This window comes from Centropristis striata, chromosome 13, assembly GCF_030273125.1.
Source record: "Centropristis striata isolate RG_2023a ecotype Rhode Island chromosome 13, C.striata_1.0, whole genome shotgun sequence".
Taxonomy (NCBI): domain Eukaryota; kingdom Metazoa; phylum Chordata; class Actinopteri; order Perciformes; family Serranidae; genus Centropristis; species Centropristis striata.
The window spans coordinates 35,647,764-35,667,802 of record NC_081529.1 but is presented as its reverse complement, the minus strand read 5'-3'; the positions used below and the strand labels follow the sequence as shown (position 1 = coordinate 35,667,802).

General features: G+C 38.5%; 1 protein-coding gene across 1 annotated transcript; it reads right to left on the bottom strand.

Moving 5' to 3' along the window:
- Positions 1–331: 331 nt before the first annotated feature.
- Positions 332–20,039, bottom strand: LOC131982645 (centriolar coiled-coil protein of 110 kDa-like). The gene is given in 15 exon segments (XM_059347175.1): positions 332–625; positions 1,836–1,895; positions 1,993–2,058; positions 3,250–3,323; positions 4,556–4,672; positions 4,749–4,850; positions 9,619–9,735; positions 9,849–9,958; positions 11,203–11,380; positions 11,566–11,687; positions 12,588–13,758; positions 14,560–14,688; positions 18,021–18,175; positions 18,178–18,234; positions 19,783–20,039. Coding segments are annotated over 14 exon segments (2,490 nt in total). The 5' UTR covers positions 18,191–18,234; positions 19,783–20,039; the 3' UTR covers positions 332–549.

Below are 20,039 nucleotides of genomic sequence, written 5' to 3'. Positions count from 1 at the left end.
CACTCATTGAAATACTTGCAAATTCCAAATTTCAACCCTAGAGCATATTGGATATGAATGTGTAAAAAAAAACAACATACCCGGGGAGGGGGGTAATATTTTGAGGAAAAAGTTTACGCGATTAAAGTGGCAAATCTACAAGAAAAAAGTTGCAGATTTATGAGATTTAAAGTCATGAATTTGGGGAAAAAAAGTAGCTTTTTTCCCCCTTTTTTTCTTGTAAATCTGCAACTTTTTTCGCCCAGATTTGCCACATTAAATCTCTTAAATCTGCAACTTTTTTCTTGTAGATTTGCCACTTTAATCTCGTAAATTTGCAACTTTTCTCTAAATATTGGGGACCCCATTTTGATATCCACTGAAGTTACCAAATATAGTTCTTCGCCCGATAAAGGGTTAAGGGTTAAGTGTGGTGATGAATACAATCATTAATATTATGGTAAGTAGATATGACAATCATATTAGCAGCTGATGGAGTTTCAGTGGTGCAAGGTTTGTATTCAAAGGCTAAAAATTCAAGTTGACAGGTCGTGGAGGCCGAGTCGCCTTTTAACCAAGAGAGTGCTGCTTCTTCAGGCTGTCGGAGCGCCTCACTCTCTCCTCGGGGGTCTTTCTGTACCAGCTCCTGAGAAAAAAACAAACATGGTCACACTGTGCTGACTTTACAGCAGGGGTCTCAAACTCGCGGCCCGCGGGGCAAATTGTGGCCCTCGTGACGATATTTTGTGGCCCCCACCTTGATATGAAAGTTTAATGTGAGTTTTATATGAATGGCACTTTACCGCGTTGTGTGTAGAAGGTCCCTTTAATTACTTTTTTTGGTAATTTTGTGTCTTTTTTTGTAATTTTGTGTCCTTTCCTAATAATTTTTTGTCTTTTTTTAAATAATTTTGTGTCTTTTTTTTAATAATTTTATGTATTTTTTGGTAATTCTGTGTATTTTTTTGGTCATTTTGTTTCTTTTTTAAGTAATTTAGTTTTTCTTCTGTCATTTTGTGTCTTTTATGGTAATTTTGTGTCTTTTTTTTGTAATTTTGTGTCCTTTTTTAGTAATTTTGTGTCATTTTTTAATAATTTTGTGTCTTTTTTAGTAATTTTGTCTTTTTTAAGTAATTTTGTGTCTTTTTTAAAATAATTTTACGTCTTTTTTAATAATTTTGTGACATTTTAAAATAATTTTTGTGTCTTTTTAAATAATTTTATGTCTTTTTTTAATAATTTTGTGTCTTTTTTCAGTAATTTTGTGTCTTTTTTGGTCATTTTGTGTCTTTAAAATAATTGTATGTCTTTTTAAATAATTTTGTGTCTTTTTTTAGTAATTTTGTGTATTTTTTTGGTCATTTTGTGTCTTTTTTAAAATCATTTTGTGTCTTTTTTGGTAATTCTGTCTTTTTTTGGTCATTTTGTGTCTTTTTTAGTAATTTTGTGTATTTTATTTTGTCATTTTGTGTCTTTTTAAAATCATTTTGTGTCTTTTTTGGTAATTCTGTCTTTTTTGGGTCATTTTGTGTCTTTTTTAGTCATTTTGTGTCTTTTTTTTGTCATTTTGATATTGCCTCCAGCAGCCCCCAGGTAATTTGAGTTTGAAACCCCTGGTTTAAAGTCATCAGTTAAAGCTGGAATCCATTTATTGCATACAGATGTACATACAGTCAACACTGTCTCAGTAATGGAATGAGGAATGTATCTCCAAATGAATCACAGTTCATGTGCTTTATTACAGCAAGATAAGGCCCTTTGTACACTGTAAAAAGGTGTGTCTAAAAAAAGTGTTTTTATCTGGTTTTTGAACACCTTTTTACAGTGTAATAAAGGTGAAGGAAGTATTATCTCACCCCTGACGGTTCAGCTGGCCTGTGACAGGAGAGTTTTGGCCTTGGCTTGGCTTCAGGACTCTGGGGAAAAGAAGAAGATGTATTTGGATGACTGATTTTTTGGAGAGAATAAACAGGAAATGCAGTTTAACACATAAAACCAGAGAAAGTAAAGCACCTGTTGGTTGTGGGGCTCTTTGGCTTCTGCTGCATCTTTCTGGACTGTGCTGGAGATTCACCAACCCTGAAGGAATCAATGAAAATATTAACATCTAAAACCAGATCTCATCTGTAAGCCTGGGTGCATGTTTTTAATTGAAGAAATTAACATTGATCACAGATATTCAACATACAGCATTTTTCTTATTCCCCACCCATCCCCAACATGCTGTCAGTACGGAAAAAAATAAATTAAATAATGAAAATAAACTCGAGAAGCACACGTCAAATGTTATACGGAAAAAGTTACAGGCATGAAAATATATACAAGGTTAAAATAATACAAAATAAAAGAAGATAAACTAAAATAAATGAAATAATAATAAAAAGCAAATAAAAAATAAATCAATAAGAGAAAAAGTGGACATCAAGAAAGTACACATAGGCTTTTTGCCTTCTTTTCATGTTTAATCTTGTGGGAGGGCTGTAAGTTTCTCAAAATAAGATAATAGAGGGGCCCAGGCTTCATAGAATTTTTGGGTCGACCCTCTAAAGCAGGAGTCTCAAACTCAAATTACCTGGGGGCCGCTGGGGGAAGTATCAAAATGACCAAAAAAAAACACAAAATGACAAAAAAAACACTAAATTACTTTTTAAAAAAGACACAAAATGACAAAAAATGACACAAAATGACAAAAAAAACACTAAATTACTTTTTAAAAAAGACACATGATGACAAAAAAGACACAAAATGACAAAAAAAACCCACTAAATTACTTTTTAAAAAAGACACAAAATGACAAAAAAACACTAAATTACTTTTTAAAAAAGACACAAAATGACAAAAAAAGACACAAAATAACAAAAAAAACACTAAATTACTTTTTAAAAAAGACACATGATGACAAAAAAAATCACAGAATTACCAAAAAAGACACAAAATGACAAAAAAAGACACAAAATTACTAAAAAAAAAAAAAAGACACAAAATGATTTTAAAAAGACACAAAATTACAAAAAAAAGGACACAAAATTACAAAAAAAAAAAGACACAAAATTATTAAAAAGACACAAAATTATTTTTAAAAAGATACAAAATTACCAAAAAAAGTAATTAAAGGGACCTTCTACACACAACACAGTAAAGTGCCATTCATATAAAACTTTCGTATCAAGGTGGAGGCCACAAAATATCATCATGAGGGCCACAATGGGCCCGCGGGCCACGAGTTTGAGACCCCTGCTCTATATAGTGCATCATGCTAGGTGATGTTACCTCTTCTTCCTGTCCAGAGATCTCTGTGTGGCAGCAGACAGAACCACTCTCTCCTTGGGACTCTTGGCTTTCTCCTTCAAACACAATCAGTAAAGAACAGAGTTTATGTTAGAAGAACTGAGACTGATTATTGTGTTTGTATTGTTACTGTAGCGCCCTTTAAAAGAGACAAGTCACCTTCTGATCAAATATGGCTGCACACTGCAAAAAAAAAGGTGTTTAGTCTAAAAACCAGATCAAACAGTAAATCTGAGGGAAATGATCTTGCTGCATGGACAGATAATTTACCTTGACAAGATTTATTAAATTTAGATTATTAAATCTAGAAATAAGCATGTTGAACACTTAAAATAATAAATTAACTCTTAAAACCAGATAAATTAAAGCTGCCAGCAGTGATGAACTGGCCCGAGCAGAGTGACCTGATGATTATTTGGTTCTTACCAAGATAAAAATTGGTGTTTTTTTCGTCTTTTTATGTCTTTTAGTTGTGTTTACTGATTTGTTTTGTTACTGTAAGAATAAAAAAACAGTTAATAAATGTATATGGCAATAAAACACAGCAAACAATGCTGTTAGTTTAATTACTTTTTCTAGAAATAACTAGTAATTGCAAGTAATTACTCTAAACACTAAAGAAAATAATATTAGTACATTTACTGGTTTACAATTGATTTCCATTCTGTGTTTTGTATGAAAACCTTTAAGTTAATTATTTAAACAGCATTTGTATCGGACTCATTCTGATCAAAATTATGATAAAAATGTAAAAATACAGTCGTCTACTTTACTTTTCATTCTGTCTACTGTGTTTTTTATACAGTAATGTTTTAACTACTGTGATTTTGTCACAAGGACTGATTCAAACACAGTGATGAACTGTGAATAATACAGTAAATAATCAAGTGTCTTTTTTGGTCTTTTTGTTTCTTTTTTTGGTCATTTTGTGTCTTTTTGTGTCTTTTTTTTGGTCATTTTGTGTCTTTTTTTGGTCATTTTGTGTCTTTTTTGGTCATTTTGTGTCTTTTTTTTGGTCATGTTGTGTCTTTTTACATCTTCTTTTGGTCACAAAATGACCAAAAAAGACAAAAAAGTGTTAGATCATTTATCTTGTTTTAAGAGTTAATCTCTTATTTTAAGCGTTCAACATGCTTATTTCTAGATTTAATAATCTTAATTTAATAAATCTTGTCAAGGTAAATTATCTGTCCATGCAGCAAGATCATTTCCCTCAGATTTACTGTTTGATCTGGTTTTTAGACTAAACACCTTTATTCCAGTGAGTGAGTGATTCCTGTATTCTCACCATGTCTCTCAGCTTCCTCTCTGCTCTCAGCTCTCTGTCCTGCTGCAGTAATGCTAACCGATCCCCCAGAGGCATCTCAAAGAAGACGTCATGGATGTCATAAAGGGCTGCACGCAGCTGGGGAACAAAAGATGCACACGTAAACACAAAGACAGAGTGATCTGTGTCTACAGACAGTCAGTAGCAGCAGTACCTGGGCTCTGACTCTCTCCTGCAGGGAGCGGTCTTGTGCTGAGCAGGAGCTTCTCCTCTGGGGAGCTTCAGTCTGGAACGAACGGATGAACTCCTGCGTATCCTGAGCACACACACACACACACACAGGACACGCTCATATAAACATTTTGTTATGGAAGAATTATCCTATCTTTATTCAAGAGCGTAGATTTTCAATTTGAGAGCATAATTTGTCTTTCTCATGCTCAGATTTGTTGTCCTCATGCTCACATTTTGCGCTCGCACTCAGATTTCTGCTGCTTTCTTTCAAAATGTATGCGTGCACTTAAAAATCACATGCTTGTGCTCACATTTCTTCTGCTTGGACACAAACATTTCGCTCGCACTCAAATATGTCCTGTGCTCGCTCAAATCTAAAGTCTACGCGCTCAGATCTCAACTCTGCGCTCTCAAAACTTTTGTGCTCGGACTCAGAACACGCACGTCCTCTCAGGTTGAGGTGTCTGCTCAGACTGAACGATGTCCCGCCCTGCGCTTAAACTAGCGTGTTTCACCAGCCAATAGGGAGACAGCTAGATTGTGGCCCCGTCTTAGGTGCGTTGCCTCGCCTTTTAGAGCGCTCCGTCGGGGCGGGTATATGGTCTGTTTGTAAAACTGCTTCTCTCTTAAAATACACCAATTGACCATATTAGCCAGCTATTTGAATCGTCACCTATTTAAGACGCAGCATATTTATGTGGAATTAATCTTAAGTAGTCCTAAAAAGAGTTATCGTAGTTTAGATTATATATATATATTTTTTTTAATTATTATTTATATATATATATTTATTGTCTTTTATTTTTCATCTGTTCAGTGGTGTCACGATAGTCCAGTGGTAAAGGACACTACCGTCTGTTGCATTTTAAACCATGGGACGCCGGTTCGCATCCCGTCTGCTGCACTCTTGCTGCATGTCTTATCATGATTTACATTTTTCATTGATAAATTAATGTAACAGTAATACAATCCGTGTAACCAGCTGCTTCTCTTATTGAAACGTTTAACAAGAGATGATGGGTAAATAGACTTGGCTACGTGATTAAAAAGGTATAATGAAAAATACACTATGATGATGATAATGATTTGAGGATAACATTGGTGCGTGTAATGCAGTGTATCACCGTCCTATTTACGCGGTCAAAGCCAGGGAGCGCGTAATTAGGCTAATGTTGGTAATACTTTCACTTTCACAAGAAGAAGACTTTGAGCAGGATTCGGAGCGCGGCAGCGAATGAATGGGAGACGAGATGGATGGCCAAAGACCTCAAGTAAGTTCATTGCTAAATGTTGCTACAACTCAAAACACTCGTACTCATCAACATATATAGCGGGCCTTTGTCGGCACTAGGGACAGCAACTGAACCACTGAACAAGTGAAAAATAAATATATATATAATAAAATAAAATATATATATAAATAATAATTAAAAATATATATATATATAATCTAAACTACGATAACTCTTTTTAGGACTACTTAAGATTAATTCCACATAAATATGCTGCGTCTTAAATAGGTGACGATTCAAATAGCTGGCTAATATGGTCAATTGGTGTATTTTAAGAGAGAAGCAGTTTTACAAACAGACCATATACCCGCCCCGACGGAGCGCTCTAAAAGGCGAGGCAACGCACCTAAGACGGGCCACAATCTAGCTGTCTCCCTATTGGCTGGTGAAACACGCTAGTTTAAGCACAGGGCGGGACATCGTTCAGTCTGAGCAGACACCTCAACCTGAGAGGACGTGCGTGTTCTGAGTCCGAGCACAAAAGTTTTGAGAGCGCAGAGTTGAGATCTGAGCGCGTAGACTTTAGATTTGAGCGAGCACAGGACATATTTGAGTGCGAGCGAAATGTTTGTGTCCAAGCAGAAGAAATGTGAGCACAAGCTTGTGATTTTTAAGTGCACGCACACATTTTGAAAGAAAGCAGCAGAAATCTGAGTGCGAGCGCAAAATGTGAGCATGAGGACAACAAATCTGAGCATGAGAAAGACAAATTATGCTCTCAAATTGAAAATCTACGCTCTTGAATAAAGATAGGATAATTCTTCCATAGTTTGTACCCATCACTAAAACGATGATTCATGTATTGAACAGCTGATATTACTCTCACATGGATGTTTTCAATTGGTGTCAACATAATCACATGGGCAGAAAATTCAAATAGCATGACACTTACTGGGATATACTGCGTTTCATGTCTACTTTTCATGTTTCATTTAATGTGTATATATATATATATATATATAAAGATATACTACCGGTCAAAAGTTTTAGAACACCCCAATTTTTCCAGTTTTTTATTGAAATTCAAGCAGTTCAAGTCAAATGAACAGCTTGAAAGGGTACAAAGGTAAGTGGTGAACTGCCAGAGGTAAATAAAAAAGGTAAGCTTAACCAAAACTGAAAAATAATGTACATTTCAGAATTATACAAGTAGGCCTTTTTCAGGGAACAAGACATGGGTTAACAACTTAACTCTATGGAGTCTTGGGCTATTTTGTCCATTTTTGAATTCTTTTCATGTCTTTGTAAGTCATTTTGTGTCTTTTTTTTGTCATTTTGTGTCTTTTTTAAGTCATTTCGTCTCTTTTGGTGTCTTTTTTTGGTCATTTTGTCTTTTTTTTACTTTCAAAACACTATCATGCTCAATAAAGAATTTTAAATGTTGCAAATGTGCATTAACTTCAGAGTACACTGAGACATTAAACTGCATCATTTTCAATTTAATTCTGGAAAAGTTGGTGGGTTCTAAAACTTTTGACCAGTAGTGTATATATACATATATATATATTAAGGCTGCAGCTAACGATTGTTTTCATTGTGGATTAATCTGTTGATTATTTAAACGATTAATCGATTAGTTGTTTGGTCAATAAAATGCATAAAAATCTCAATCAGTGTTTCCAAACCACAAGATGACGTCCTCAAATCTCTTGTTTTGTCCACAAACCAAAGAGATATTCAGTTTATTGTCATAAAGGAACAAAGAAACCAGAAATATTCACATTGAAGAAGCTGAAATCAGAGAATTTGGACTTATTGTCTTAAAAAAAAACTGCTCAAACCAATTATTAGATTATCAAAATAGTTGACGGTTAATTTAATAATCGATTATTGTTCGAATAACTGTTGTAGCTCTTATATATATATATATATATATATATATATATATATATATATATGCAAGTTTCCATAATTTAAAAAATTTTGCCTGTTTTGTATATAAGAGTCTCCATGGTTTAGCTCCACCGCCACTGAATGAATTTATAAGGAAAAAGGGACATTTGGATCAGTCTTCCCTCCACAATAAGAGAATGTCCCACATACTCTTCTTTTAAAGGAAAACTAAAACAACGGCTCAAATCACATCAAAAGTGTGACCACTAACTGGACTTGAGACGACTTGAAAGTTACTTTTTATAGCAGTTATATCCTGTCTGGGTCTGTGTGTGTGTTGTGTTGTCTCCTCTATTTGTACTTACCTATGTACTTGCTGTCTTTTATATTTGTATTTATTTTAATTTTTTTAGGGACAACGGATGCAAACTAGCAGCTTTGCTATAATCCGGCATGTTTACAGAGATGTTTTTGATGTTCATTAATGTGCACTGTCCCTATCCAAAAATAAAGGTCAGGACCACTAGTGTCACGTTCCTTCTTCAGTCTAGTGCTTTTATTTTGTGTTTCCCTTATGTGGCAGTTTCCTGTTATATTTTTGTAATTCACATCTTGTCTTGTTTAAGGTCTCACTTCGTTCCTTCCGTGAGTTTTGCTGTGTGTTATTTGATCTGTTTAGGGATTTGGGAATTTGACTGCTATGGGAATTTGACTGCTAATTTGGATACCTTTGCCTTTGTCTGATTGCTTCCATGTGGACTGAAACCTGACTTCAGTAGAGAACACTGTCCATCGTAAACTGTGTGTCTGAATCCTTCCTAACTACTCGGGGTTGAACACTGTCGCAGTTTTAGACAAAAGGTTCGTGTGTGAATGTTTATAAAAATCTACTTGGTCATTTTCTGGAAAAAAAGATCATGGTTTGGGTGAAAATAGTTTATGTACTTAAGTATATTTGTGGCTATGTTTCACCAATTTCAGTTGAAATGGCCCCAGGATTATATTATATTTTTTCAACTGACATGGAAGAATTAAATAGTTCAGTTTTTTCTGCCCTGTCTGTCTCACAGAGCAGAAACTACCTCACCTGATCTCCAGAGCTCTTTGTATCTGAGTATATTAACCCTCCTGTCTCTTGGGCTCCTTTTTGACCCCAAATCATTTTCAACATATGATTAATAAAGGTTCACTTTCATAGAATTGCTTGAAATGTTCAGCATATGTGCCCCTCTGCATCCTTTATAGTCATCTAAAAATGAACAATGCTTTCAAAACATAAGTTTCACTAAAAGTTGACATAACCTACTCTGTACATTCCCATCAAGAATTGTTTTTCCACTATAACTATTGAACGAACATATTCAGGTTTTATTACTTTTTTTCTCTTGAAATGAGGCCTAATTTTGTATATTTAACTAAAATTGACCAATAATAATGAAAAAAATATATATCAATGTGTTGGTCTTAAGTTGCCTTAAAAGGTGGAAAAAAAAGTTGGTAATCATTTTTTCTACATGTCCTAAAACCAGTCTGATGTCATGGGGTCCTGTTTGACCCCTGAGGACCATGGGTGTTATACTTCTTTTAGGAGTACACAAGGGTTAAATTTAAATTAATGCAAAAATGCAGTGATGACATGTGAAATGTGTTAATAAATTGGTATGTTATTTATACACCATATGGTGACATGTTTAGTGTGTGTTTTTAGTGTGAGGTTCATCTCACCCTGATGGTCTGCTGGAGGTGTTTGATCTTCTCTGTTTTCAGCAGTCTGCGAGTGAGGAAACCACGAATGATGGCCCCGATCCTACAGAACGCTCTCTGCTGCTCCGCTGTCAGGACCTGGAGAAGAAGATAATAATGTGAAGGTAGGAACACAGAGCGGGTTTAAGCAGTAAAGGTCACATCTATTGTAAAACACACACACACACTCTCTTGTCTCCTTGTCTACCCACCAGACTGAGCCTTGCTCGAGGTTTGTTCAGGGCCCATGTGGGCCCCCACAGATAGATGGGAGGCTGGATTGAGGGGGAAGACACACTGGAGTTTACAGGACTGGGAAAACCTGTTTAAACAGTAGATGAAGAACAGTAATAAACACAACATTTTACTGAGAATATGGACAGAAAGCTCCAGTATTATATTTTCAAAAAGAGCAAAGAAAATGAAACCTTTTGCAGTTTCTCCAGAGTGAATAAACAACAATCACTTCTGTCTCTTAGCATGCAGTCTTTAAGGCTGTTTCCACTACCGGGCAATAACGGGAATGAGACGGGTCTCCCTCGCCGAAACGCCCCTAATCTGAATACGAGCCGTCCGGAGCGAACTTTTGTCAGGACTTTTTTAGACCCTGTAGAAGAGCAGGGCCTTTTTTCTCCCCTGAAAAACACTAAGCAGGATGTGACGTAGTACTCGACGCCACAACAACACGCGCCATTTGTAAAAGCCGGCGAAGCAGTGTTGCCAACTTAGCGACTTTGTTGCTATATTTACCAACTTTTCAGACCTCCTTAGCGACTATTTTTCAAAAAAGACGACAAACCCAGCGACTTTTTCTGGTGTTATTGGAGACTTTTGGAGACTCGTTCTTACTCTTCTTAAATAGTCGCGGGGGCTGGAGGCTATTTAAGAAGAGTAAGAACGAGTCGAAGTAGCACAGTCCTCCTGCAGCAGTCTCTCCCAGCTGCAGAGCCGGAGGGGATGTTTACCAGTCTGCAAATTGCTAACAGGCTAACAGTTAGCTCTGTAGCAGTACAGTGTGTATATGCTAACAGGCTAACAGCTAGCTCTGTAGCAGTACAGTGTGTATGTGCTAACAGGCTAACAGTTAGCTCTGTAGCAGTACAGTGTGTATGTGCTAACAGGCTAACAGTTAGCTCTGTTTGTTTACAACAAGCACCAGACACTCTGTGCACAGTTCGTGATGCCGGTTAATTCACCATCACGATGTTTATGATCAGCGGAGACGCTGTGCATAATTAGCCATGCTGCTTTGTTTATGATCAACTGCTGACTTTGTGCACAATTAGCAACGGCGGCCACAGTTGCGTCTCCCGTGTTTAATCTGTTGCAACAATCTAAAACCATACGTCACCTACAGAGTCTCTAAATCCCTCTGGAGCCTTTTTGTTTTGGAGACACGCAGAGTGAGCGACATTAGAGAGGGCGTGGCCTGAGACTTTAGAGAGGGCGTGGCCTGAGACTTTAGAGAGGGCGTGGCCTGAGACTTTCCTGGTGGACACTCTTCCCCCTAAAGGAAACACGACTTTTGTGGTCACTGTTTTACACTGTAACACTGTACTTTGGTACCTATACTGTGTCCAGGTGATCTCTCAGATGGAGTGTGGGAGGGGCTTATCCCGGGGCAGGAGGGGCTGACAACAGGACGGCTGTCACTCACAGACCGACAGGTCCAGCCACAAGCATCTCCACTCAGAGGCCTCACACAGCCCTGCTCCTTCAGCGTCCTCTCCGTCTCCTGCAGCTCCTAAACATGTCAATACAGCACATACGTCATTCAGGAATCTTTCACAGTCAACTCACACTTTTGCACTGCTACAATTCATTTAGTAGCTTCCTTTTTTTTTGCAAAATAACTAATACTGCACACCAAAAATGCATTATTGTGTCTACTACTATCTAGAATAGAAGGATGTGGTTCCACATGCTGACCAGACGGAGGTGCTGTTGCTCCTTCTCCTGCTCAGCCAGGAGGAGAGACATCTGCAGGGCATGCTCCTCCTCCAGACGCCTTTGCATGTCCTCAAGAGTCTGCGCTCGCCTCTGGGTCTCCTCTGTTGATGCACATGAATAAAGATACGTAAAATCATTCATCTCTTACATTTTATAGAGGTTTTTATTTCCCCTGCCTCTCCGTTATACAATATCACTGCAAAAAAGGTGTTTAGTCTAAAAACCAGATCAAACACTTAATCTGAGGGAAATGATCTTGCTGCATGGACAGATAATTTACCTTGACAATTTTTTTCTGTTTTTCTGAGTTTTTCTGTTTTTCTGACAATTTTTTCCTTTTTTCTGACTATTTTTTTCTGTTTTTCTGACAACTTTTTTCTGTTTTTCTGACAATTTTTTTCTGTTTTTTTGACAATTTTTTCCTTTTTTCTGACTATTTTTTCCGACTTATTCTTTTTATGCTTTTCTGACATTTTTTTCTGTTTTTCTGACTAATTTCTTTCTGTTTTTCTGACTATTTTTTTTTCTATTTTTCTGACTATTTTTTTTCTGTTTTTCATTAAATCTAGAAATAAGCATGTTGAATGCTTAAAATAAGAAATTAACTCTTAAAACAAGATAAATTATCTAACACTTCTAAATCTAAAGTTTTTTCTATCTTGGTAAGAACCAAATAATCATCAGGTCACTCTGCTCGGGCCAGTTCATCACTGCTGGCAGCTTTAATTTATCTGGTTTTAAGAGTTAATTTCTTATTTTAAGTGTTCAACATGCTTATTTCTAGATTTAATAATCTTAATTTAAGAAATCTTGTCAAGGTAAATTATCTGTCCATGCAGCAAGATCATTTCCCTCAGATTTACTGTTTGATCTGGTTTTTAGACTAAACACCTTTTTTGCAGTGATAAAACTAAAAAGCTGCAGTGAGCAACATGGATCTCAGTGACTGGATTTTTAGTAAAAACAGTGTGTATAACAGAAACTGTTGAGGAGAGGCTCACCTGTCATGCTGGCTTGTCCCTCAGCTGCATGTCTAAGTCCAGTCGGTGTGATCCGTCCACTGTTTGTCCCCTGAGGGTCTTCAGGCTCCATCCTGACTGTGACCTGAGCAAAGTCAGGAGTCAAGCGGGGCCTCAGCAGAGACGCTGAGGGACCCTCCACCTCATACGGCTGGTTTAAAGGGGCTGCAGGGGTCCGCCAACTAGGAGCCTTCCACGTGACTCCCGCCATGAAGCGAGGGATCCTCTCCTGGCTGCGGTCTATCGGCTCGGCTGCAGGCCGGGCGCCGTGCGGCTGGCTGTCCAGCGTGTGGCAGCGCCGCCGGAAACCTGCCACCAGGTGGTCGTGGGGTCCTTTGGGGCTGAGCCCTGAGGAACTCCCGGGGCTGCAGCTCTCCTGCAGCGGACTGGTGCCACAGTGGCTGGACCGACGGCTAAAACCGCCGTCGGGGGACTTCACGGCCCCGGAGAGAGCTTCTCCCCAATCTGCACCGTCCCCGGACCTTCCTGGACTCCGAGGGACGAGGTCCGCCGGGCCGATGGGAAACGAAAAATGGATGTTTCCTGTAGAAACGGGGCGTGGTCTACGTGGTCTCTGTGCAGCACGGGGGCTGGCGCTGGACTCTGGGCTGGGGAGACGGGAGTACCGGTCTGGTAGACCAGGGGTCTGGTGCTGACTGGGCTCATACAGAGTCTGGTGCTGACTGGGCTCATAAAGAGTCTGGTGCTGACTGGGCTCATAAAGAGTCTGGTGCTGGGTCTGGGTCTGGGTCTGAGGGGGGTTAACAGGACTGTGGTGCAGACTGAACCCAAACTCCACCGCCGTGGTCCCCACAGGGCTGCAGCTCCTCCTCTCCCTGTCAGAGACCATCTCAGGAGGATTCTGCTGACTCACATAGTCTCTTGATCTCTTCAGAAGGCTGTCCAGACTAATGTCCTCCTCCTCCTCCTCGTCTTCCTCCTCTTCCTCCTCACTCTTCTCTTCCTTCTCCACTTCTTCCACTCCGTCCACGGTCTTGTATCCGTTGAGGATGGGGGTCTGTTGGCTGGTCTGGAGCTCTGGACCAGGGTCTCTGGGGAGTCCAGGAGCGTCTGTGACCAGGGTGTAGCCGTTGACCGACGCAGGTTTAGAAACTGGAGGCTTCTCAACATCTTCACCTGCTGCTGTATGTGTCTGTGCAGAGACAAGAAGCAACCATGACCAATCAACAAATTATTGTTAAAATCAAAAGCAACGATAAAGAATTTTCAGCTGGTTCTTTAGAATCGTATGAGGGGAATGGTTGGACTTTCTACAACACATAAATAATATTTAAGTAATTCAGGGAAAACACTTAGAGGTAAAAGTTTGTATGTCAGTGATGGTTGAACTGATTTAAACTGATGTCGTTTTTGTCACATAATTCCATCAGCTCAAAATTATTTTCTCGTTGCTTTTGATTTTCACAGTGTTCACTGAAAAGGTGATATTAAATAGCTAAATTAATTCATATACCACCTACAGTATATGCTTATAGAAGTCATGCAACAGATTTTGTGACTCTGTTCAGAAAATAAAACATCTAGCAGCTTTGTTTGTTTTTTAAACACATTATTATCTAAGATTGAATATGTGAAATAGGTCTGTGTGTCAGTAGCATAGATGGAGCACCAAAACTAAATTACAGTCTCTCCCAGAGTCTCTTGTGGCGTCTGCAGACTTGAATACAGGTTGTCTGACTCCACTCTGTCTCTTCTAGTTTACCTGATGATAGAGCTTTGTGTCAACTCAGCATCCAAAGAAATATGTGGCATTTACACAAAATCTGTTGTGTGACTTCCATAAGCATTTGGATGTGGTATATGAATGAATTTTGCTATTTAATATCGCCTTTTCAGTGAACTCTGTGAGCCGACACAATATCACAGTAATTACACAAAACCTTCTCCGTCTTCCTGTCCTCCAGTAGACCCTGACCCAGACGGTTCTACTAACCTGAGCTTGTTCCAGAATGTCCTGAACCCTCAACAGAAGGTTGTTCCTCTGTTTTTTCTGCTTATCCAGCTCCAGCTGCACCGCCCTCCGTCTGTAGTCACACATCTCACTGCGCTGCTCTGCACTCAGCTGGAGAAAGAAAAGACACAATATGTCAGAACACTGATTCAAAAACATGTACCTCTACTACAAAGGCTGGGTACAAGGTACAAGGAGGGGCTGAGCATAGGGCTGGGCGATATGGCCCTAAAAGAATATCACGATATTTCAGGCTATTTTTGCGATGACAATATTCTTGACGATATTGCGAAATACTTAAAAAGATAGAAAATTTGATTTTTTTAAGTCTGTATAAATAAATAAAAATCTAAAATGTAGTTTGAAGTACAAATCTCAACAGTTGCCAAATACAAAAATATGTACTCTTGACTCTTGAGTATGAGCAAATAATAAAAATAACCAGTTAGGGGTTCCGGGGGCATATTTTAATGACATTTTGTAAAGGAGAATCTGTTTTATTTAAGGCATCTTATTTTGACAGTCTTCTTGTAAGTTCTGTGGTGGATTCTCTTAACACACTGTGCTCTTATTTTGAAAGGTGCATGTGTTTAGCAACAGAGAGTAAGTAGCTTTTTGTGATTAAAACAACTTTAATTGTTAGTTAATATTAACCTACGCCACTACATCAAGAAGTAGGAACGTTGCCAATATCATGATATGCATTTTTTTTAACCATAAAAAAAAAATACCGATATTATCGTGAACGATACAATATGGCACACCCCTAGCTGAGCAGACTCTGTTTCCTAAAGGAAGCTGAGATCCTTCAGCATGTGCAGCAAGATGTTGGAGATCATCAGCCTAAATGGCATTGCATGGTGCGTTTTTATTTTATTTTAATAACCCTCTAAAGGGCATTTTGTGTTTTCTCCAATCGGAAGGGCACCCTAGAGAAACTTAATCACGTTTTTTCTCAATCTAAGGGCACCCTGGGGTACTTCATCATGTTTTTACAACTAGAGGGCCACCCTAGATCAGGGCTGGGCAACTGGAGGCCCGGGGGCCACATACGGCCCTCACCCTCACTTGAAGTGGCCCTCAGTACAACTACATGCATTTGTGCATGAAATCTTAAAAGTGCAGTGTAAAAATGCACAAAATGACTTCTTGTAATTAATGTTGGTCTGCTGTTCTTGCACTGAAAAAAAAGAAATCACAGTAAGTGGTTATTTTTTATTTGCTTCAAACCTTTTGTATTCCTATTTATACTGTTATACACTGGTTTACTTGGTTCTTACCAAGATAAAAAAAAAACAACTTTAGATTTAGAAGTGTTTTAAGTGGTTTTATTCTGGTTTTAAATGGTTTTGAGTTACTGCACTGTAAACAAATAGACACAAAATAAACAAATAGACTCAAAATGAACAAAAAAACAAACACAAAATGAACAAAAAAGACACAAAATGAACAAAAAAAGACACAAATGAACAAAAAAAAGACACAAAATGAACAAAAAAAAGACACAAATGAACAAAAAAAGACACAAAATGAACAAAAACATGAAATCTTAAAGTGCAGTGTTAAAATGCACAAAATTACTTCTTGTAATTAATGTTGGTCTGCTGTTCTTGCAGATTTATACTGTTAAACATGCATTTGAGCATGAAATATGTTAAGTTGCTGCACTGTAAACATATTTAAAATTGCATTTTCATCATATCTGGTTAAGGGACGCTCCTATATGTGGCCCTGTGGTAGTGAACACGATAAACTGAGGCCCCCTGCAGCATTTAAGTTGCCCATCCCTGGTTTAGACAATACTTCCTGTTTTATCTACCATGAGAACAGCCTCCTCCCCTGATCCACCAGTAGCACAGAGACACTGACTCACAGCCTTTGAATTGAATTAAAGGCAACATTTAGGGTAAAACATTGACTTCTTTTATGTGACCTACATAATAAAGCTGAAGCACCTGACTAGTGGCAATCAGATCAGCAGCTGGCAGGAAAGAGAGAGGAGATAATTGATGAGGAGGAACATGGAGGCTGTTTGATGTTAGTCAGAGAATCTGTCAGCTGGTGACTGCTGACGAGACAAGCTGTCAGGAAGAGACACATGATGGAGAGGCGGAGCATGGATTCAACTTAGAAAAAATAGATCACAACCAACCAAACAAATCCAATATATTTTGTTTATATGCAGATACTGTGTTCTAACCAGTTCTTAACTAATCTATGTGTTATTGGTTGTCTGTTTAAACCGAAAGTGTAGATTAAAGACTTTATTATGATTATTATTATTAAGATTATTATGCTCCCTTCAGCGAAAGCTTTATATTTCATATTATATTATTATAGTACTAAAGGAGAGACAAAAAATGTGTTTTTTAAATGCAATAATTTTTGGTTGATTCCTTCTCTAGAGCAATAACAACAATAACAAATGAGGCCATGTGCATCACTGGACTTTTTTCCAGGTAGAAGAGCAAAATTAGCACATGGGGAATGTAATCACAAACAATAAACTAAACAAAAATCCCTCAAAATAACTTGTCAGCCATCTCAGCTCCAAAACTTTGGAATGAATTGCCGCTGCACATTAGTCAGCCTCCTCACTGACTCATTTTAAATCTCTTCTTAAAACCTCTTCTCCTTGGCATTTAACATCACATAGAGTGTTGATTTTACGTTTTTTATGATTTTATGTTTTTATGTGTATACATGCATATTTTATTTTGTGCGGGCAGTGCATTTTATTGATTTTTATTTTATTCTATTTTATCATATTCTATTTTAGTGTTTTATTGTCTACTTATCTCTTTTTTATAATGTGCTTTTATTGTGTTGTTTTTTTTTATTGTGTTTCTGTGCAGCACTTTGAAAACCCTGTGTTTGTTATAAACGTGCTATATAAATAAAGTGGATTGGATTAATGCACAACATGGGTCTAAAGTGACCCGACTAAGCCTGAGAACAAGTACAGAGTCAGCCTTCTTGATCAAGTCTGTTCATCAAGAAGTCTGTCTCTCTAGAAGTACTGTATGGATGACCCTGTAATGCTGTTTTGTACTTTGTTATTTAATGTTTTATTGGGTCTAATGATTAGTTTGCATTACTTATATTTCATTTCGAAACTCCCTGGTGGATAATTTCTTTTTTTTTCCTTTTCTATTTGCTCTTTTACATATGGCTACCTTTCCCAGTTTGTTCAAAATTCTCAAATGTAATAATACACTAAACTTTCTGTGTCTTGTTTCTTGTTTTGTAAACAAAAAAAAACCTTGATTGTGAGGGGCAGAAATATTATTGTATAGTGTCTGAAAGTAAGCACTGTATTATAATGCTCTCACAAAATAAAAATATAAAATGTTTCTGTCTCTGTTCTTGGTCTCAGGCTGGAGAGTTTTTAAACCGTGGTGGAGAGGAGAACATGTTCTTGTTTCTGCTTCTTTGTTCCTTACCAGAGGCGACAGCACAGCTCTCCCATGGAAGCGGAGGACAGACGGAGCCTTCAGGGACCTCGTCGGCTCACGTGTCGTCTTCTTGAGTTTCCCCTCCTGCTGCTGCTGCAGTACGGCCAGACTCCGCAGACAGAACTCTTCATAGCTCTCCATCCTGGACAGCCACACATCTACTCTCTGAAGGAAACACTCACCATGAAGCCTCGTCACCCAGCTGGAAGATAAACGGAGAGTGTGGCGTTAGATGGACGTCCACAAATCAGAGGACGTGACGATTTTCATTTGATTTTAGATTTGATTCAAGGTTATTTCGCATATGAAAACAAAATAATAAAAAAAGAGTAAGACAAAACATTTAACATGAGCGGCATCTGCTGGAGGGATGCCGCCAGTCATCCTCGAGCGAGAAAAAAAAACAAAAATAATTTTCGATGGCCATTGTCGCCTTCCCTTTGTGTTCTGTCTTTAAAATAATTAATATTAACAAAATAAAGAAACAGATAAACAATGACATTTTGTCACTTGTGGTGCTGAGTCATGTGACGTGTGGTCATTGCCTTGCCCCCCTTTAGACGGTCAGATCGCCCCCCTTTAGACGGTCAGATCCTGTCACAGAGGTCTCATCAAGTGACAGACAGGTTATGTTTTGATAAATCTTCAAGATGAAACGTCCGTCAAAGCTCTCTGGTGCGCAGTATCAAAAGAGAAGAAAAGAGGAGGAGGAGAAGAAGTCCCAATATAAAGGTAACATTATGTCATCTTTTTTTAAATGCTGTTTTGTGTGAAGACGTTTCTAACTAGGTTGAAATAAAGCAACGCTAGCTTAACAAAGTTAAGCACATTTTTCGCGCGGTTTGCACTTTCATCGTCTCTCTTGTCTCTAACTTTGTTGGCGGTCTCCAGCTGTGCTTCTTTGCAAATTTACCTGTAAGTTAATAATTCTACAGGGCTACACGTTTGCATGTTCTCCCCGTGTCATCGTGGGTTCTCACCGGGTACTCCGGCTTCCTCCCAAACATGCAGCTTAGGTTTAACTAGTGACTAAGCGGTTAAGGATAATGAATGAATAAAAATTACATAGACAGACAGTTGTATTATAGCCTGGTTGGCACCATGGGTAAACAAAAACAGGAGTTCCCCCCTCGGTGAGCTGTTCAACACTAATGGACCTCGCCTCGGGCACCAAATGTGCTAGAGCCGGCCCTGTCTGTGGAAGAGCAAACAAAAGAGAGTCTGTGTGTCTTAATGGTTTTATCACACTCATCACATTCCTGCCATTCCTCTCTATCAGACCTGCTGCTGACTGACTCACTGACTGATTCTATTTCTGTGTCTCATTAAAATGCACATGGAATCGAGTGTCTAATCGATACAGGTTCTATTTCTGAAATGCCTGTAAATGAATCCTTCACAGACAGGTAGAGTAACACAGGGCGTTAGCTGCTGGATGGAGGGAATAAAAAGATCATTTTAATGAAACCAGCTGTGTATTTAGAGCCATTTACTGTCTATTAAAGCGACCCTCCCTGGGTTAGATTAGTATTCAGCCTGGGTCTTTAACCTAATGCTCTCTAGTCGCTTTATTACAGCAGATATAGAAAACTAAGGTGGTTGGTTTCCTTTTTATATCCAGATATTAGAGAGAAGGTTGGATTTTCGGGTTTAATCTACCGGATACTCGATGTTTGACGGTATCGTTTGAAGCCATAATAAAGCCAGATGTGTCCCGGCAGAATGTCCTCTGATAAAGAACCTGTCTTACCTCCAGCCCGGGGGACAGACCTGTCTCCGGTGCTTCCTGTCCTCCTCCCGGCGGAGGGAGCGTCAGACGCCGCAGGGAGAAGCCTGAAGTGCGGCTACAACATGATGTTTCTCCTTCAATCTCGGGTTGCCCATCATCGTTCTGTCCAACTCTTCCGGGCTCCGGCAGCGCCTCCTAGCAACAGCGCCTCCTAGCAACCAGGGCCAGATTAACATTCTGCTGTTACCTGGGCAACAATATTCAAGGGGCCCATCACC